The sequence below is a fragment of the Microcebus murinus genome, chromosome 1 (genome assembly GCF_040939455.1).
Source record: "Microcebus murinus isolate Inina chromosome 1, M.murinus_Inina_mat1.0, whole genome shotgun sequence".
Lineage (NCBI taxonomy): Eukaryota > Metazoa > Chordata > Mammalia > Primates > Cheirogaleidae > Microcebus > Microcebus murinus.
In genome coordinates, this window is record NC_134104.1 from 99307702 (window position 1) to 99327891 (window position 20190).

Here is a 20190-nt window from a genome sequence, read left to right on the forward strand (position 1 = left end):
GCTCACGCCTGTAATCCTAGCTCTTGGGAGGCCGAGGCGGGCGGATTGCTCAAGGTCAGGAGTTCAAAACCAGCCTGAGCAAGAGCGAGACCCCGCCTCTACTATAAATAGAAAGAAATTAATTGGCCAACTGATATATATATATAAAAAATTAGCCGGGCATGGTGGCGCATGCCTGTAGTCCCAGCTACCTGGGAGGCTGAGGCAGAAGGATCACTCGGGCCCAGGAGTTTGAGGTTGCTGTGAGCTAGGCTGACGCCACGGCACTCACTCTAGCCTGGGCAACAAAGTGAGACTCTGTCTCAAAAAAAAAAAAAAAAAAAAAAAAAAAAAAAAAAATATGTAACTAGGGTACTTGTCTAAGCGTGTTAAAATTGTAAGCACTGATTTCTATATGATTTTGAAGGGAAACACAAAGGTGTTATCCAAGTAAGCATTTTATTTTGTAGACACTTCTGTTGTAATATTACTTAGAAAAGATAATTACCTTAAATCCTACTAAAACTGTTTTAGTTTTATAGTCAGATATTTTTCTGTTGTGTTGTGTGTTTTTTTGTTTTATATAGTTGACAATTAGGTAAATTTTATGAGTTTGTGGCTATGTCTTATTTGTCTCACTTTTTTTCCTTTCTGTTCTCTGTGGTCTTTAAAGATTAGAAAGGCTTAGAAGTTAACACTGCTAGGTTGTTTTAATATATTAAAGATAATGGATAAATGAATTAATTTTTATTATAAGTAAGCATGATTGATCTTCATATACTTAAATGACATTTTTCAAAGTAATACCAGAAAGAAGGAAAAATAGTCATTTGTTCAGTCCAGTATTTTGCTCAGATATGGACCTGTCTTTGTGTTTCTCCTATCCTTGTTGAGTAACAGAATCACTTTCTAATTCAGAAGGTCTCATGTGGCCCAGAAACACTGTCTAAAAGTCCTGTATATTCTTAATTTAAATTCTTGTATTCAAAAGTTATTTCAACAACTGGACTTTATTTTTCAAATTTGAAGATAATCTATAAGGAATAAATCTTAAAACTGGAATTAAATCCAGGTTTTATTTTGAATGAAATTTTATGGGCTTAATTTAACAGTTGCCTATATGTCAAAATTCACTTTGATGCTGTCTAGTCCACTAATCAAAACGTTTCTAATAATGCTATTGTGATAAAAACCATTAAATGACTATATATTTTAAATATATTTTTGATAGGTTTGTTTCTTTCTTTTCTTTCTTTTTTTTTTTTTGAGGTTATCCTCAGCAAAAAAAATCAAGATTGAATTTTGGTTTAGAGTTTGGTATTTTCAACCTTAACTATTAACTTATGTTTTCCTCCTTTAGATGCTGTGCCACTTTTCTTGAGGCTTCTCCATTCACCCCATCAGAATGTCTGTGAACAAGCCGTGTGGGCATTGGGAAATATCATAGGTTTGTGTAAAACTTGTAATATTAGTCCAACAATTGTTGTTGTCATATACTCGGTAATAAAAATGCAGCTGTTAGTAGTCAAAAAGGAAAATTTGCCTTCAGTACTAGTTTTGTGAAACAGCTTACAGAAATTTGAACTGATTACTATATAAGTATAAAGCCATAGTAAAACAGAGTGAACATTTTTGTTGCTTAAGATACCATTGTATCTTTTTATATATAGTCAATTCTTAATTATTTGAATGATTGTGAAACATGTATATGATTTAGACCTTCCTCTGTTTTATACTAGAGTCCATTTTATTTCTTAACTCTCTCCATCAGAGAAAGTAATAAGAAAAAAGGGAGAAAAGAGGGGCAAACTTAAATCAATAATTTTTCTCCATAAGGGCAATTCTGAGAAGAGTCTAAAATGAAATCTTTTATATTTCTTGCAGCCTTTAGTACATTAAAATTTAGTAATATATAACATATATTAATAGTAATAATATTCCCTATCTTCATGAGTCAGCAGGAAATATCTGTAGCTTATTGACAGTTGAGTTAAATGTTTAACACCAGGATTACCATTCCTTTCAGGATTTTTCTGATAAATATGTATAGGAAAATGATTAAAAGACAATTCTAATATTTCAAGGATTTGTTTTTTAACTAGAGCCTAACTTAACCCAAACTCAAAAATTTGAAGAGCTATCCTCCAGAACAGAATGGAAAAAATCTGGGATCTGAATTGTATTATGCCCCTGATGTAGGTCAGAAACCTAAGTGGGGTTGGAGTGCTTTTTCTAGGTGTCTCACTAATTTGGTAAAGCAGAAGGATTCTAAAGATGACTTTTGCCAGATTCTTTATTGCTCTTAAATAGAAGTGATCAGTATTACCTTGATATACCTCCTCTTTATTGCTCTTTTACAGGGTAAACATGCAAGGTAGGGACTGGTTATGGTTTTTTAAGGGAAGATTTGTCTGTGAACTATTTGGTATATGGTATACTGCTATTAGGAATGCTATTTTTTCTTTTTTTTCCTCTTTTTTCGTTTTTTTTCTTTTGTTACCATGATGCTCAAGCAGAAAGATTGCTATTATTTCTATATTCAGAGTCTCTCACTCCTTTGCTTTTATACCAAATTTTAGATTTAGAACTATTTTACAGCATCTTTACATTTGGCTTTTGATTCCAGTGATATTCTGGTATTAATTAGAATACATAGATGCAAAAAGAACATGCATTTTATCTCCAAATATTGTAATGCATGGAAAAATGTTTTTGCTTATGGTAATACTTCAGCATGGCTTCACACTAGAAATTACAGTGACACTCCAGATAAAGAAATTGTTTGGCAGTTCTCTACAGCATTGGTTCTCAAACTTTAGAATGCTGTGATAATCACATAGAGGGTTTGTTAAAATAGAGTCCCAGACCCACAGACTTTCTGCTTCAGTAGATCTGAGCTAGAGCTCAAAATCACATTAGAGGCTGGGCGTGGTGACTCACGCCTATAATCCTAGCACGCTGGGAGGCCGAGGTGGGCAGATTGCTCGAGGTCAGGAGTTCAAAACTAGCCTGAGTAAGAGCAAGACCCCATCTCTACTATAAATAGAAAGAAATTAGTTGGCCAACTAATATATATAGAAAAATATTAGCCGGGCATGGTGGCGCATGCCTATAGTCCCAGCTACTTGGGAGGCTGAGGCAGGAGGATTGCTTGAGCCCAGGAGTTTGATGTTGCTGTGAGCTAGGCTGATGCCATGGCACTCACTCTAGCCTGTGCAACAAATAGAGACTCTGTCTCAAAAAAAAAAAAAAATCACATTAGAAACAAACTCTGTAAGTCTGTTGGCTCTCCTTTTTTCTGACATAGTTTACTGAGTGTATAGAGTAATCTATAGTTCATACTCCTGATGCTTTGCTAGTGGATCATAAATATAAATCGTTCAAATTTATTTTCTCTTTAATAATATTTTCATATATTATCTTTTTCATTACATGAAAGTTTGTTAAACTGAGGGTACCATTGAGAGAGAAAGAAAAAAGCAACAGTTCTCTGCTCAGGAAATATTTTTTAAAATCTCTTAGGTTTCCAGAGTTTAGATGACATAAAAACATTTTATAAGTGAGCAGTTTATGAAGCTGAAGATATGAATAATGTGCAAAAAAATACATTGGCACCTTATGTTGCTTCTCATGGCCCAGAGACCTTGAACGTGAACTTAGTTATTATTACCTACAACTTTTATATAAAACTAAACAGTGTATCTGGTTAAAATACAAAAGCAACATTTTGTACCCAGTGCTTTATGCTTTGCTTTTTTTTTTTTTTTTGAGACAGAGTCTCACTCTGTTGCACAGGCTAGAGTGCCATGGCGTCAGCCTAGCTCACAGCAACCTCAAACTCCTGGGCTCAAGCTATAGTTCTGCCTCATCCTCCAGAGTAGCTTGGGACTACAGGCATGTGCCATCATGCCCAGCTAATTTTTTCTATTTTTTGGTAGAGACGGGGTCTCGCTGTGGCTCAGGCTGGTCTTGAACTCCTGAGCACAGATGATCCGCCCACCTCGGCCTCCCAGAATGCTAGGATTATAGACGTGAGCCACCGCGTCTGGCCTGTGTTTTCTAAAAATGCTTATGGTTGGTATATCTTATTGAAGTAATAAATCCATCTTTCTACAGGTGATGGTCCCCAGTGTAGAGATTATGTCATAAGTCTTGGAGTTGTGAAACCTTTACTTTCCTTCATAAGTCCATCTATTCCTATAACATTTTTAAGAAATGTTACCTGGGTTATGGTCAACTTATGTCGCCACAAAGACCCACCACCACCAATGGAAACCATTCAGGAGGTAAATAAGTTTTTTTAAAAATAAAATTAAAATAGATACAATTATGTGTGTTTTTTATCTATTTACGTTTTAAAATCTATGTATTTCACTCCTCAGATTCTTCCAGCCCTTTGTGTTTTAATTCATCACACAGACGTAAATGTGAGTAAATGTTTCCCATCATATATTTGTATGTTCAAGGGAGAAAATGTTATACTAAGACATCCTGTCAGTGTACTTTCTATCAGATTTTCCTCTTCAAGAGCTGTAATACATATTTGGTATTTTTATATTTATGCTGTGTTTACCTATATCACAAAATATAGTTTTGGTGAAGAAAGCAAGCATATCTGTTATTTTTGTCTGGGCAACGACAGGTATGTATGTAAGTGTTGTGAAAACTCACATTGAAAGTTTTTAAAGTTGCCAGTTATCTCTCACTAACATTATGTCTTTTGATTGTTCGTGAGCTTTTTATGAAAGCTCATTTTGACAGCTTGGCCAATGAGAGCACATACACATAGTGATATTCTTGCCTTTTGGATGATGAAAAAGAAAAACATTTGTGCTTATGTGCATGGATTAGTCTTCATATATATATACCAAATCATGAATATCAGTTGCTCTTTAATTCTATTTTTTACTCTATTTCTGCAATTATAGTAACTTTTGTATTGGCTTCATTCATCAAGGTAACTAACTCTTGATTATCTAAAGAAAAAAAATTAGTGCAGACAAGATTTCAAACATAGCAAATGTTTTGCTTATTCTTACTAATGCAGATGGCAAAGAAAAAGACAATTTAGGGAGTACCAATGAGGTGGAAAACTGCCCTGTTTATAAAAGTCAGGCTAGATTTCAATGTGTTACAGAAACTAGGAATACAATGGGTAAGGGAAATCACATGAATTAAATGTATGGCAACAATCAGGAACTTCTGTGTGGTTCTTTAAGAATAGTTTGATATAGTGACCAATATTTAATGAGCTATTTTGTTTCTTTACAGTTTCTACAATTATACCATTTTGCAGGAATCTCTGTAAAGCTTATGAAACAAATTAAAGTTAGAATGGTACTGTGTCAGTTGATGACAGTATACAGAATTCTAAATGAACATGATCTCTGCTCTAAAGACTTTTTTTTTTAGCTCCAAATAGTCTAAGATTTTTAAAAAATAAGCAGTTTTTTAAAAGTTTTGGCTTTTTATAGCCAAGTTCTTTGATTAAATTATAAATTTCAGTATTTTGCTTTTAAATAATTTTCAGGAAAGATTAATCTCAAAGTTTATCCCTCTACTAGAAAACCAGACATCTTGGTTGACTTTATTCAGAGATATATTGTGTTCTTTCCACCTGTTTACCCCAATCTAGATGAGATTAAACTCCATTTTTCTTGTTTTTTATCTATCCTGAAGAATGTCTTGAGCCAGTTTGCATTGTTATTTTTAGTAACATGTTTAATAAATAATCTCCTTAGGTAAATACTTAGCAAGTTCTTAAATCAGGCCATCAAAGACACTGAAAACAAAAAATTAGAACCGCTTCCACAAATCATAAGTAAAACAGTGACATTACACTGTAGTTGTAATTAGTAAGCTTGCCATCGAATGTAAACATTGATATAAATGTATATATGAGATCTAGTTTGATTTGAATTGTGATTTTGATCTCAGCATGTTTTGACATATTTAGCACTGACCCTTTTTTAAAAATGTATCTAGTTTTTATGTCCTCCTGAGCAAGTAACTTGAAAAATTTTTTACCTATGTCAACAAATTTTAGCATATGTTGATACTCCAGAAAAAGAACTGGTTATATTTATTACTTGAAGTTTAAGTGTTTCACATATGTTGATACCACTTTCTTTCTGTGAATTCTTTAATTTGATGTCTTCCTTTTACATTAAAAATATCCTGAGAGCTTTCTTGAATTTCTGAAGGAACCCATGGCAAAGTGCTGATTTCCTCCTTTTAGGAGCTTCTTGGATGTTTTAAGGTTATCTTTGGTTATTTGGCATTTGAAAATTTGGGATTTTAAAGGTTTTAAACTTCTCTGGCTTATCTTTTAACATAGAGTTCATATTCCAGAAAGGCTTTGGAAGTAAAGTTTCAGGCACAATTATCATGCCTGTGTCTTTGTCAATAATTGTATTATTTATATGCAGCAGTTTAACAGTTTGTCATACTGCCCTTTGGCCATAACTTCTAATTAGGACTTAACATAAAGAAAGATCAAATAGATGGCCTGCTGTACTTAAAAATATAATCATTAAAAAGAATTGTAGGCCGGGCGCGGTGGCTCACGCCTGTAATCCTAGCTCTCTGGGAGGCCGAGGCGGGCGGATTGCTCGAGGTCGGGAGTTCAAAACCAGCCTGAGCAAGAGCGAGACCCCGTCTCTACTATAAATAGAAAGAAATTAATTGGCCAACTAATATATATAGAAAAAATTAGCCGGGCATGGTGGCGCATGCCTGTAGTCCCAGCTACTTGGGAGGCTGAGACAGAAGGATCGCTTGAGCCCAGGAGTCTGAGGTTGCTGTGAGCTAGGCTGACGCCACGGCACTCACTCTAGGCAACAAAGTGAGACTCTGTCTCAAAAAAAAAAAAAAAAAAAGAATTGTAGGCTATTTTTCAATTTCAATGTAAGTAAATTATAGAGGGTGCCTTTTTTTTTTTTTTTTTTGGTAAGCAGCTGGTGTAAATATTTTTTGTTTTTAAACTAGACCATGTTTTTTATTATAGATCTCACAGATTGACCTATGATTGTTTTTTAATGTCTTGATCTGCAGCTGTGGGGATTTCTACTATTTAGGAAGTTGCCTCCAGTTTTATAAAGCAAATAAGGCAAAGCAAGCTGGCTAGAAAAGATTAAACTAGTATAATACTAATATTGGGGTATTGGGTGTAGGCATACCTACATGGTACTCATGATTCTAAAGAGCTCCTTGAATATATTCATCTAGCCCAGATGTTTTGAACCACTGTATGTTGGATAAATACAGTCTTTCCAGTTATATACATTAGCCACAATGTGCTTGGACCTATTATCCTACAGCCTTTAGGAAGGAGAATGTCTTTTTCTCCTATTTTATGTGCTGTTAGTGTGTGTGTATCTTAGCGAATTAAGATTGGATACTGATCTAGGTTTAAGGCTAAATATCCTGAATATCACTAAAGGATGTACATACTTAATACAGACATTTATAGATGGTGATGTTTAATATAATAGAGATCAAGATTCCAATGAATTTAAGTGAGTGAAGAAGGGAAGAAATAAGGCAGTGGAACAATCTTAGATTGGTTGTATGGTTAAGAATTACTAAAATGAGAAAATATTCAAGGCCATTTAAATTTTTATTTTACTCATTAGATATTGGTAGATACAGTCTGGGCCCTCTCTTACCTTACTGATGCCGGCAATGAACAGATACAGATGGTAATAGACTCTGGAATAGTTCCTCATTTGGTTCCTCTGCTCAGCCACCAAGAAGTTAAAGTTCAGGTAAGTTTGTTCTTATTTAAATCATAAGTATTTCTTACTATTAATTGCTTTAAGGATGGCATTCAGGGTGGACAATTTCAACAGTCGAGAGTATATTCTTGGCCGGGCGTGGTGGCTCATGTGTGTAATCCTAGCACTTTGGGAGGCCAAGACAGGAGGATTGCTTGAGGCTAGGAGTTTGAGACTCATTCTCTACAGAAAACAGAAAAATTAGCTGGGTGTGGTAGCACACTCCTATACCCAGGAGTTTGAGGTTGCAATGAGCTATGGTGATGCCACTGCTCTCTAGCCTGAGCAATAGAGCGAGACTCTGTCTCAAAAAAAAAAAAAAAAGATTGATTGATTGATTAAATAAAGTATATTCTTAGCATAACAACATATTTATGATCTAAAGAATGAGTTATTTTATCCCTCATTTTAAAAATGAAGAAAATGATGTAAGAGTACTACAGTTTAACAAGAACTCCCTTTCCCTTGCCAAAAAATAAAACCAAACAAAGAGACTCCATTGTAGATTACGAATTTCTAATGTAGACCAGGGAGATTTCACTATAGCAACTTGGGTGGCATCTATAACAAGTATTATAACAATTTTATTTTTCTTCCTCCTCTTTTACTCTTCTCTCCCTCCACTCCCAACTTTTTTGTTGTTGTTGTTAATTACTTGGGAAGTTCAGTTAACCCTTAGCTTCACTGGTAGTAAGATAAACCCTTTGTACTAAAACGTGCTGCTTAGGAGCTTCCTAAATGATTCCTTTTCAATTGTTTAAACCTTTTATATTTAATTTTTTTCTTTTATTATTTTTAAATTCTTCCACATAACATTTATCCCAAAGAAACTGCATCTAGAAAGAGCCAAAAAGAGAGAGTAAGAAGTTCACACAAATATTTTAAGCATTTACTATCAAACTGTAGTGGTAAAGGCCCATGCAAAAAGCTCTCCCTACCTATCTGAGGTAATATATTTTATTCTGATAATGGTTTAGAGTCTACAAAATACAGCAGTAGCACAAGGAAAAACTGTTAGCCTGAGTTACTATTGCTCAGCTGTGGCTAGACATCAAAATCAAATGTGTGGAGCTTAAAGAAAAATATTTTTTTTAATTTCCCTTGCTAACCTTTAGAGATTCTGTAAATCTGGTATATTACCTAGAAACTTGAGCTTTAAAATCTCTTGAGGTGCAAGTGATAATGCAGTTAGAATAGAGACCCAGCACCTTAAAAATTAAAGCACTTTAAAGAAAGAAGAAAACTTAGCTGAATTCAGAAAGAATGGCTTAATAGGATAGTTTTTCATTTAGGGGTATTTGTAACTAATTTTAAATATTCTTACTATATGTTTGTCATTAAGTTTGCATTTCTTGAATATGGTACTTATGTCTTAGTATAGTATAGGTTTTTGGTTTGTATTTTGTTTTTGATTTTTCAGAATACATCTTCAGTTTTAATACTGAACTTGAGAATAATACTGAACAATGAGAATATAAGGTTTGGGATTTACCTGTAGCCAGTGCTCAAGGAAAGGTCTGAATTTTTCCTGATATCTAATGGAGATTTTATTAAACTTTTCAACTTTCATGCCATAATTTAGGAAAAAAATAAAATGGTGTAATGAACCCCTATGTAGGTTTTCTCTGTACCTCTACTCCCCAAATTATTTTGACACAAATCCCAGATATCATGTCATACAGCTTCCATTTCTAAAATGTAAGGCTATTTTTTTAACATAACTACATACCATCAGTGCACTTTTTAAATCCTTAGTGTTAAATATCCAGTTAAGTATCCAGATTTTACTTACTGCTTCATTATTTTTTTCACAGTTTGACCAAGTTGATATCCAAAGTCTACATGTGGCATCTGGTTGCTATGTATTTTAAGTATCTGTTACTCTACAACTTTCTTCTTCTTTATTCTTTTTTCTTATTTCTTTTAAATTTATTTGTTAAAGAAGCTGAGTTACTATAAAACATTGTTGAAAGAAATTGAAGACCTAAATAAATGGAAAGATATCCATGTTCATGGATTGTCTCATGTTGTTAGGATGGTATTGCTCCCCAAGTTGATCTACACCTTAAATGCAATCCCTATTAAAATCCCAGGCGCCTTTTTTGCAGTTTAGAAACTGATCTTAAAATCCATATGGATATACAAAGGATCCAGAAATAGCCAAAATTATCTCGTAAAAGAACAAAGTTTGAGGACTTCTCACTTTCAAAACTTACCACAAAGCTACAGTAGTAAATAAGGTTTTGTGATAACTAGCATAAGGGTAGACATATAGATCAATGAAATAGAATAAGAGTCCAGAAGTAAACTCATACATTTATGATCGATTAATTTTCAGCAAGATTGCTAAGCCAATTTTTCAGGAAAGAATAGTCTTTTGAACAAATGGTCTAGGATTACTGAATATTCACATGTAATATCATGAATTTGGACTCCTACTTCATACCATATGTAAAAACTCAAAATGGGTCAAACACTTAAATGTAAGAGCTAAAAATATAACCCTCTTAGAAGAAAATATAGGCACAAATTTTATTTCCTTAGACAGTGTTTCCTAAGACCTGACACCACAAGCACAAGCAGCCAAAGGGGAAAAAATTGATACATTGGACTTTACCAAAATTAAAAATTTGTGCATCAAAGGGTACCATCAGGAAAGTAAAAAGCAGCCCAAAAATGGGAAAGAGAATGTGTATTTGCAAATAATATATCTGCAAAGGGACTTATGACTAAAATAAATAAAGAGCTCTTATAATTCAAAAAGGCAAGTCAATTTAAAAATAGGCAAAAGATTTGAATAGACAGTTTTCCAAAGAAGACAGACAGATGGTCAGTCATTAAGCACAAGAAAAGATGCTCAACATCATTAGTCATTAAGGAAATGTAAATCAAAGCCACAGTGAGATACCACTTGACACCCACCAGGCTGACTATAATTGGAAAGACAGCAACAAAATGTTGATAAGGATGTGGAGAAATTGGAATTCTCATACACTGCTGATACGAATGTAAAATGGTACCGCTGCTTTGGAATACAGTTTGGCAGTACCTGAAGAAGTTAAACATAAAGTTACAACAGGAACCAGCAATTCCACTTCTAGGTGTATACCCAAGAGAATTGAAAACACATGTCCACACAAAAATTAGTATGCAAATATTCATAGCAGCATTATTTATAGTAGCCTAAAAGTGGAAACAGTCTAAATGTCTTATCAACTAATTAATGAGTGGGTAAATAAAAATTTTAAATAAATAAAAATTTCTGTAGTGGAGTATTATCTGGCCATGAAAAGGAATAAAGTACTGATACGTGCTATAACAAACTCTAAGAACATGCTGATTGAAAGAAGCTAGACACAAAAGGCCAAATACTTTTTTATTCCATTTATATGAAATAAGCAAATTCCACTTAAGAGAAAATGACCTAATTAAAACCACACAAAAATAATTGATAATTCAAATTCATATGATAGTGAACTCTCATATTTAGTAGGTTTCTGCTTTCCTGAAAGAAACTATGGTTTGTTTTTAATTTTTTAAAACAGTAAGTACAAAAGTACTATCTTGTTTTCTTTTTTTTTTTTTGAGACAGAGTCTCGCTCTATTGCTCAGGCTAGAGTGCTATGGCGTCAGCCTAGCTCACAGCAACCTCAAACTCCTGGGCTCAAGCGATCCTTCTGCCTCAGCCTCCCGAGTAGCTGGGACTACAGGCATGTGCCACCATGCCCAGCTAATTTTTTAAATACATTTTTAGTTGGCCAATTAATTTCTGTTTTTAGTAGAGACAGGGTCTCTCGTTCTTGCTCGGTCTGGTTTCAAACTCCTGACCTTGAGCTATCCTCCTGCCTCAGCCTCCCAGAGTGCTAGGATTACAGGCGTGAGCCACCCGCACCTGGCCACTTTCTTATTTTCTTTATGGCACCAATTACTATCTAAAATTACCCTTCTTATTTATTTATTGACTCTTTTCTCTTACAATAATGTAAGTTCCATAAGAGCTGGAACTTTTCACTGTCCTATTCATACCTCTTTTCCTAGGTCAGTGCCTGATAACTCACTGCTTGAAAAGGATAAGTTTGTTGGAATGAAAGAATGAGTTAATGAGTGCATTTATCTTTCATAACCTGCCTAGCATAACCTTTTAATAAGGGGCATTTCACATAGAACAACATCTCATTAAATCTTTTTACATTTCAGACTGCTGCACTTAGAGCTGTGGGCAACATTGTTACTGGAACTGATGAGCAAACACAAGTAGTTCTGAACTGTGATGCTCTTTCACATTTCCCAGCACTCCTGACACATCCCAAAGAGAAAATTAATAAAGTGAGTATTTTTAAATACAACTTAATAAATAGCATATAAAATATCATCAGTTTTCATTTATAAAATTAAGGTCTTAGAAGTGTGTGTAATATTGGTTATTACATTAATATTAAATTGTCATTTAGACATCTAGAGAAAATATTTGTTTATAACATGGGTTAGTATGGTTTTTTCATATATAAAACAAAACAATTGTAAAGTGCTATTTTGGCTCTCTTGGAAATGATGAAATAGAGATATTTGGGTTTTGAATGTCATGTGACTGGAAGTTTTAAATATGTATGTTTAGTAATTCTTCTAAGTTAATATTCTATAGACACTTAGTACAGTGTGTGTGTGTGTGTGTGTGTGTGTGTGCGCGCGCTTGCTTGTGGTGGCTATGGAAAGGGGGCACTGACTGGTGATGCTGATATTGGAGTGCATCTGAGGCTGTTGTAGACATAACATGGGTTGTTGATTACAACATTGCCGATGATTATAACCCAAGAACAGCTCACCTAAGTAGCCCAGCACCCTAAAATCTCTAACAGGTCCATTAAACATGGTCCCGTGATCTGATCCAAAAGAGCCTAGTGTACATTAGCTAATACTAATATTTTTGTAGTAAAACTTGTTTACTAGTTTTTAAAAATAGAGAAAATGTTTCTCTTTAGTAAATTGATAAATTTAATAAGTTTATTGGGTTTTATAAATTATAATAGCCTACTTAGGATGTTAAGTAGATATTTTTGCCTTGTTTTATGCTGTGGTTTCAGTTTGCATTTATTATCTATGAAACTTGTAAAATACCTAGGACCACCACCATCTTGTCAAAAGTAGCACTACTGTGTTATAAAAGGTAACATAAAAAGATCATTAAACTTATGGTTCCACTTTTTCTTGAGAAAAATGTTGCAATGAATGACTATTATAAATAAGTATACTAAAACAGCCCACTATTTCATTTTTTGTCTCTCCATAAATTGTGAATAATTGAAATTTATCTACTTTGGCTAGGACTCTTAATTGGAATTATGAATAAAACATATGTGAGGGAAGGGCACTTAACAACAGTTTTAGGATTTGTATTTGTATTATAACTCATCGATTCTTTAGTATTTGTTCAGCCAAGCATCTTTTGAGTCATACTATTTGGGAGCATTGGTTTCAAGAATTCCTTTGAAGGGTAAATTCATTGTGGCTTGGATTAGGATCATTAGCAATTTATCCAAAGTAAATATGGAAAAGGGGTATAGAGGAATTGAGATTTCTAAGATTTCTATTATGGAACTTATTCCATAATAAAATCATTTGGTCAGTTTAGTGAATGCTTTTTTTCCTAGTTCAGATGTAGATTTTATTTTTTGATGAGAAATATTGAAAGGGTCTTGTTCTACAGGAAGCAGTGTGGTTCCTCTCTAACATCACCGCAGGAAATCAGCAGCAGGTTCAGGCAGTAATTGATGCCAATCTTGTACCAATGATAATACACCTTTTGGATAAGGTAAGACAATCATCTTGTGTGTATCTGAGTAAGGAGAAAAGGATTTAAATCTAACAAATTATGTGAATGTATACTTTTCTGTTTATTTAATTAGAACCTATATAGTGACATGAATACTATAGTAAAGTAATATTAATATTAATATTTTTTAACCCAGAAGTTTTTATATACAAGAAAGTTGGGAGTGAGGAGCCCTGGCCCTTTTTCTGGATCATTCTTTTACCAAAATTGCCATTATCCTGGGACTTAGTAAACATTTATATTATTACTACTGGTAATAAATGCTTGCATATTATTCTAAGCACTGTACATATATTATCTCATTTAATACTATAATCCTATAAAGTTAGGGATTTATCCCCATGCAACAGATGAAGAAAAACTAGTATAGGCAAATAAATGGCCCAAAAATCAGACAGCAAATAAATACGCTATTAATTGTGTGCTATATCATCTCTCATGCTCATATTAACATTTGGGAAAAACAGTTTGCAATGTCATAATCATAGCATGAGAATTTTTTCTGAACACTGATCTGTAATTAAAGGAAAATTTATCCCTGTGTCATCTGTTCTTCCACATATCCTATAAATTTGTAGATCTAGTTCAGCTTTTTAGGCAAGATAAATACTTTTTGCAGGACTCTGTACTTAATGGTTCGCATCAGGAGACACTTGCCATCTGTTTGTCTTATATCTAGTAATATTAAGATTGATGAGTGATCTCAGGTGTCATCAGGCTATTCCAGCTGATGATTATAAGGTAATCCATCGATCTTTCACTTAGAGTTTTTAAGTAGTCGTTGGTGATCATTGCCTGGATCTCTTGTTTTACCAATAGTTGCAAAATGATGACTTTCTAATTCTGTCATTCTTTATGTATTGGCCATGATTCTTCAGTAAATAGATTTTTCTTTATCAAGTATTGGTTACTCTGAAATATAGTTTATATAGGGAAGGCAAGATAAATGCTTGATTGTTTTCCTCATCAGTCATATTTTAGAATGACATGGATCCCTAACAACCTTAAAAGGAGACCTAATTTTTTAGTGTCATTAGGAAATTATTAATTTTTAAATATATTTTGTAAGTTTTAATTGTTACTTTTTTTTTTTTTTTTTTTTGAGACAGGGTCTTGCTCTATCACACAGGTTGGGGTAGAGTGGCACCATTTTTTTTTAGTTATGGGATCTTTCTCTGTTGCCCAGGCTGGTATCAAACTCCTGTCTTCAGGTGATCCTCCTCCCTCGGCCTCCCAAAGTGGTTGGATTACAGGCATTAAATGCTATTATGCCCAGCTTAGTTGTTACCCATTTTGAAACTTAACTTGTCCCTAACCATTGGGAACCCCTTAAAGTTGGTACCTGTATCTTTGTTATGTCACCCAATAGTTTTTGAGAATATCTACTTTTGAGGTGTGACATGATTTCCAGGCTTATCTTCTATGTTTTCTGACATAGACCTGGAATTAACTATTTTTCTAGAGTATCTTGATTCCTTTTTATAGGAAATGGTATTTAAAGATCATAGTGTAGGTATAGGGATGATTATTGTTACAAGGTTGTCATTATTTCTAGGCCTGAGAAAAAAAAATAAATGATAGGTATTTTTATAATGAAGGATAATGAGTTAGTTCAAGGACATGAGAATTCATAAGAAATGAATCATGAATGAAAGGAAGCTATCTAATATTACTGGATAACAGAATTTTTTTTCTTTTTAATTTTATATTTTCATTGCTTTTTCTCTTATGCTAAAAATCTTCCTAAAAACTTGAACATAATTACTTGTTTGCCTTATATTAATATATTGATATATGGAGCTATAGATATTTATCAATATACATTATTTTTAAGTATATCATTGATGACCTATATACTAAAGACAAAAAACCCTGCTGGTTTTCAGTATAAGAAAAGATATGTAAATATAAATATATATTTTATGTATAAATATATATTAAAATATATCAAAATAACAAGATCATATTGTCACTAACATGGCTACTGGATTTACTTTTAAGATTTCTTTGAGGTTTTTTTTTTTCTTTAGCATATATTCTATCAATGATGTTCTTAAAGTAATGTCATTCCTATAGCACCACACAGAGAGCTTCCTTATTCCTTGTTTTTTTTCCCCTACATAGTATTGCATTGTAAGGCTATAGTATAATGTATTCAGTCAATTTTGATTACATTTGAGATGTCTTCAGTGTTTTGCTGTTAAATAGTACTTTACAGGCCAAGCACAGTGGCTCACACCTATAATCCTAGCACTCTGGGAGGCTGAAGCAGGAGGATCACTTGAAAATCAGGAGTTTGAGACTAGCCTGAGCAAGAGCAAGATCCCATTTCTACAAAAAATAGAAAAATTAGCTGGGCATTGTGGCATGTGCCTATAGTCCCAGTTACTCAGGAGGCTGAGACAGGAAGATCACTGAGCCCAGGAGTTTGATGTCGTAGTGAGCTATAATGATGCCACTGCACTCTACCCGGGGTGACAGAGCAATATTCTGTCTTTTAAAAATAATAATCATAATATTTTACAGAATAGCTTGTGGCTGGGCATGGCGGTTTACATCTGTAATCCCAGCTCTTTGGGAGGCTGAGGCAGGAGGAGGACCTGAGGCCAGGAGTTTGAAACCAACTCGGGCAACATAGCAAGATTCCATCTTAAAAAAATTTAAAAATGAGCTGGGCATGGTGATGCACACCTGTGGCTCCACTACTCAGAAGGCTGAAGTTAGGAGGGTGGCTTGAGCCCAGAAGTTCAAGGCTGCCAGGAGCTATGGATCATTCCACTGCACTCAAGCCAGAGTGACAGACCTTATTTGTAAAAAAAAAAAATATATATATATATATATATATGTAAATTTTGCTATTATAATGCCAGTTCGCCTCTGTAAGGATACCATTTGTACTCCTACCGGTCTCACTGACAAATATTTGGATTTTCTTAATCTGATAAATATGAAAGGATATCTTAACTGCTGTCTTAATTTGCATTTCTTTTATTTATATGTTTTTTATTAATATATTATAAGCATTTTCCCATGTTGCTAGTCTTCTTAATATTTAATAGCTATTTATTATTTCATTCATTAGATTTACTATTATAAGTCAGTTATGCCCATTGAGAATTTTAGTTTTTATGTTTTGGCAATTATGCTGCTATGACCATATGTAGAAAAATACATATTACTTTATTTCAAATTATTTTCTTGATAAATTGTCAAAGGTGAGATGAAGTTTTACATATATATGACTTTTTAAATGATTTTTAAATTTTTTTACATTTGAAAGGCAGTATATGATGACAGTTTTATCATAGTTTCATTAATGCTAGGTATTATCATTTTTAAAACTTTGTGTTTAAGAGGATATGTTATTTTAATTTGACTCTCATTATACTGATATTGTAGATTTTTCCAAGTTTTTCTTCATTAATTTTATTTCATTTTACCAGCAACTTCATTCAATCTGATGTTATTAAACAGGAATAGTAAGTCAGTTTTTTTCTTTGAATCTCCATGTGTTTAGGGTAGATTGAATATATTCAAAGTCTTAATAAGTAAAAATTATATATATATGTGTGTGTGTGTGTAGAAAGACTAGATGGAAATCTGGGAAAATAAGCATTTGGAAAATTATTTCAGAAAATGTTTTTTCCAATTAACCCTATTTTGCAATTCATGTAGTCTTTCGCTTTGCTTTTTTATAGGGGGATTTTGGCACTCAGAAAGAAGCTGCTTGGGCCATAAGTAACTTAACAATTAGTGGAAGGAAAGATCAAGTAAGTTGAACTTTTATTTATTTCTTAAAACTGGTAAAAATTAAAGTATAGATAATGCTAAGATTTAGATTTAAGTAAATCATAGTTTAAAATATTAGCAAGGTAAAAGGTATTCTGTGACTTTTTTATATAACAGTATCACCTTGGCTTCTTTTAGTCATATTCCATAGAAGAGAGGTATTCTTTTTCCAATTTGTTGGCCTACAAGAATTTTCTGATCCATGGTAAGATTAAGGTCCCTATAATTCCTAGACATTTAGTTAGTTTTTTAATAGTAGTAAGAAAGAACAAGCCAGGTGCGAATGGCTCACACCTGTAATCCTAGCACTCTGGGAGGCCGAGGAAGGTGGATCATTTGAGCTCAGGAGTTCGAGACAAGCCTGAGCAAGAGTGAGACCCCGTCTCTACTAAAAATAGAAATTAATTGGCCAACTAAAAATACATAAAAAAAAAATTAACTGGGCATGGTGGTGCATGCCTGTAGTCCTAGCTACTCAGGAGGCTGAGGCAGAAGGATTGCTTGAGCCCAGGAGTTTGAGGTTGCTATCAGCTAGGCTGACGCCATGGCACTCTATCCTGGGCAACAGAGTGAGACTCTGTCTCAAAAAAATTTAAAAAAAAAAAAAGAAAGAACAGACTTTTCAGGTTAATATGGCAGAAAGAAACTGCCTCACAGATTCTCCTAACAAATTAAAAGCAACAACAAACAGTAATTAACAAAAAACAAATTCACCAGTAGCAAGCCAAATGAATTAAACTCAGCCATATGGCTGGGACTGGGAACTAGGGGGAGGCATGTGAGGTGTCTAGGGTCTAAAATGTAAGGAGGCACTCACTGTCAGGATCATTCAGGTGACAAGCTTAACTGCCAACTGGCAGAAGAACAGTAATGTTGAAAGGCTCAGATCTGTTTCACAGAGCAGGTAAAAAAAGTGAATTAAGAACTGAGTGACAGTAAATTGATGAGTGTCACAAGCTGTTGACTGGTGGTGAGTAGTAAATCCACTTAAATATGAATCTAGAACAAAATAGAAATACAATGGATGGAAATAATAACATAATTAACAAAATATTGGAATGATTAGAAAATATTATGAAACTAATAGAATAGTAAATTTGAGAGGGAGCCAAGCATATGAGAGTGCTAAGTGTTGTAGAAAAGAGCCAGTGGATGCTATCACATTGAACCATTGTAGTTTTAAAAAAATAGAATCTAGCCTGCATTAATAGCCTCTTTAATTGATTTCATAATTTCTTATGAAAGGTTCTTTTTTTTTGGAGACAGAGTCTCACTCTTGTTACCCTGGCCTAGAGTGCCGTGGTGTCAGCCTAGCTCACAGCAACCTCAAACTCTTGGGCTCAAGGGATCCTCCTGCCTCAGCCTCCCAAGTAGCTGGGACTACAGGCATGTGCCACCATACCCGGCTAAATTTTTCTATATATATTTTTTTTAGTTGGCCAATTAATTTCTTTCTATTTTTAGTAAAGACGGGGTCTCGCTCTTCCTCAGGCTAGTCTCTTGCTCAGGCTGAGCTCAAACAATCCACTTGCCTCGACCTCCCAGAGTGCTAGCATTACAGGCGTGAGCCACCATGCCTGGCCTGAAAGGTTCTTTAAAGGAAGTATTTTTTATGGCAGAGATATGTTGAACATGGAGTTGAGTGATTCCTTCATTTTCACTTTAGTTGCTTTTTTCTTGAATTTAGGAAAAAAACTAAATTTAAATTAAAAAGAAGTTAGATTAATAATGTAGACTCACTTAACATAGGAGAAATGAGGTCATATTTCTATACTCAAAATTTCAAAATCAAATTATTCCAGTGAGAAAACATGGTACATAAAGTTTGCCTACATTTTATTATTTTATGCTGTTTTTACTCTTCAGGTAGCCTACCTTATCCAACAAAATGTTATCCCACCTTTTTGCAACTTGCTGACTGTAAAAGATGCACAAGTTGTGCAAGTAGTACTCGATGGACTAAGTAATATATTAAAAATGGCTGAAGATGAGGCAGAAACCATAGCCAATCTTATAGAAGAATGTGGAGGTAAGTTTGTTATAAGCTGTATTCCACATCTTTAATATTTTATTTTTTATTATTTCAGCATATTATGGGGGTACAAATTTTAAGGTTGTGTATAATGCCCTTGCCCCCCTTACCCCCACAAGTCTGAGCCTCAAGTGTGACCATCCCCCAGATGGTACACATCTCACTCATTGTTATTCCACATCTTAATGTTCTTTTTGTAACTACCTTTATTTTCTGTCTGACATAGCACTTCTGTATTTTTCTGTCTTAGATAATCAAGTAACAGAATAAAGTAAATACTATATTCAATATGTACAGTCCTGCTCAGCCTCTTACATATGCTTAGGTAACTGAATTGCTGTTATATATTGAACAGGCACTGTGCTAAGATAATGGAAAGACAGTGGTAAACAAGACACAGTCCTTGCCCTCAAGGCATATAGTCTAGTATTGAAGAAAATATGAACTGATTTAATGTGCTAATTACCCTAATAGAAATGTACAACAAAATGGGATGCCTAATCCATCCTGGAAGAAGCAGGAATTGACACCTGAGCTGGATTTTGAGAGATGAATAAGGATTAATAATGTAAAAAGGGATGAAAGGTGTTCCAGGCAGAAATAACACCATGAGCAAAGTCTGAGGTGAGAAATAGCATTCAGCAAATTATAAGTAGTTCAGTGTTGCTGAATCACAAAGTATGGGATAGATTCTGCCAAGACATAAAGCTAGAGAGGTAGCCAATAACCAGATCCCTGCAAAGTCTTAAAAGCTTTGTAGTACAGCACATGCTTTATACTGTAGG

At 34.0% G+C, this 20190-nt stretch overlaps 1 protein-coding gene, 1 long non-coding RNA gene and 1 other non-coding gene across 3 annotated transcripts in view; all 3 read left to right on the forward strand.

Moving 5' to 3' along the window:
* KPNA4 (karyopherin subunit alpha 4) overlaps positions 1-20190 on the forward strand; it is a 60601-nt gene that overhangs the window by 36287 nt on the left and 4124 nt on the right. The window contains exons 8-15 of the mRNA XM_012782768.3: positions 1340-1426; positions 4096-4265; positions 4362-4406; positions 7614-7745; positions 11952-12080; positions 13459-13563; positions 17283-17354; positions 19240-19402. Of these exons, the coding sequence (XP_012638222.1) occupies positions 1340-1426; positions 4096-4265; positions 4362-4406; positions 7614-7745; positions 11952-12080; positions 13459-13563; positions 17283-17354; positions 19240-19402 (903 nt within the window). The remainder of the gene's footprint in view (positions 1-1339; positions 1427-4095; positions 4266-4361; positions 4407-7613; positions 7746-11951; positions 12081-13458; positions 13564-17282; positions 17355-19239; positions 19403-20190) is intronic.
* LOC142871499 (uncharacterized) lies at positions 4413-7607 on the forward strand. The gene is made up of 2 exons (XR_012919760.1): positions 4413-6527; positions 6867-7607. It is a non-coding gene; the product is annotated as an uncharacterized LOC142871499 (long non-coding RNA).
* LOC142875524 (small Cajal body-specific RNA 7) lies at positions 12298-12643 on the forward strand. Its single transcript, XR_012922884.1, has one exon.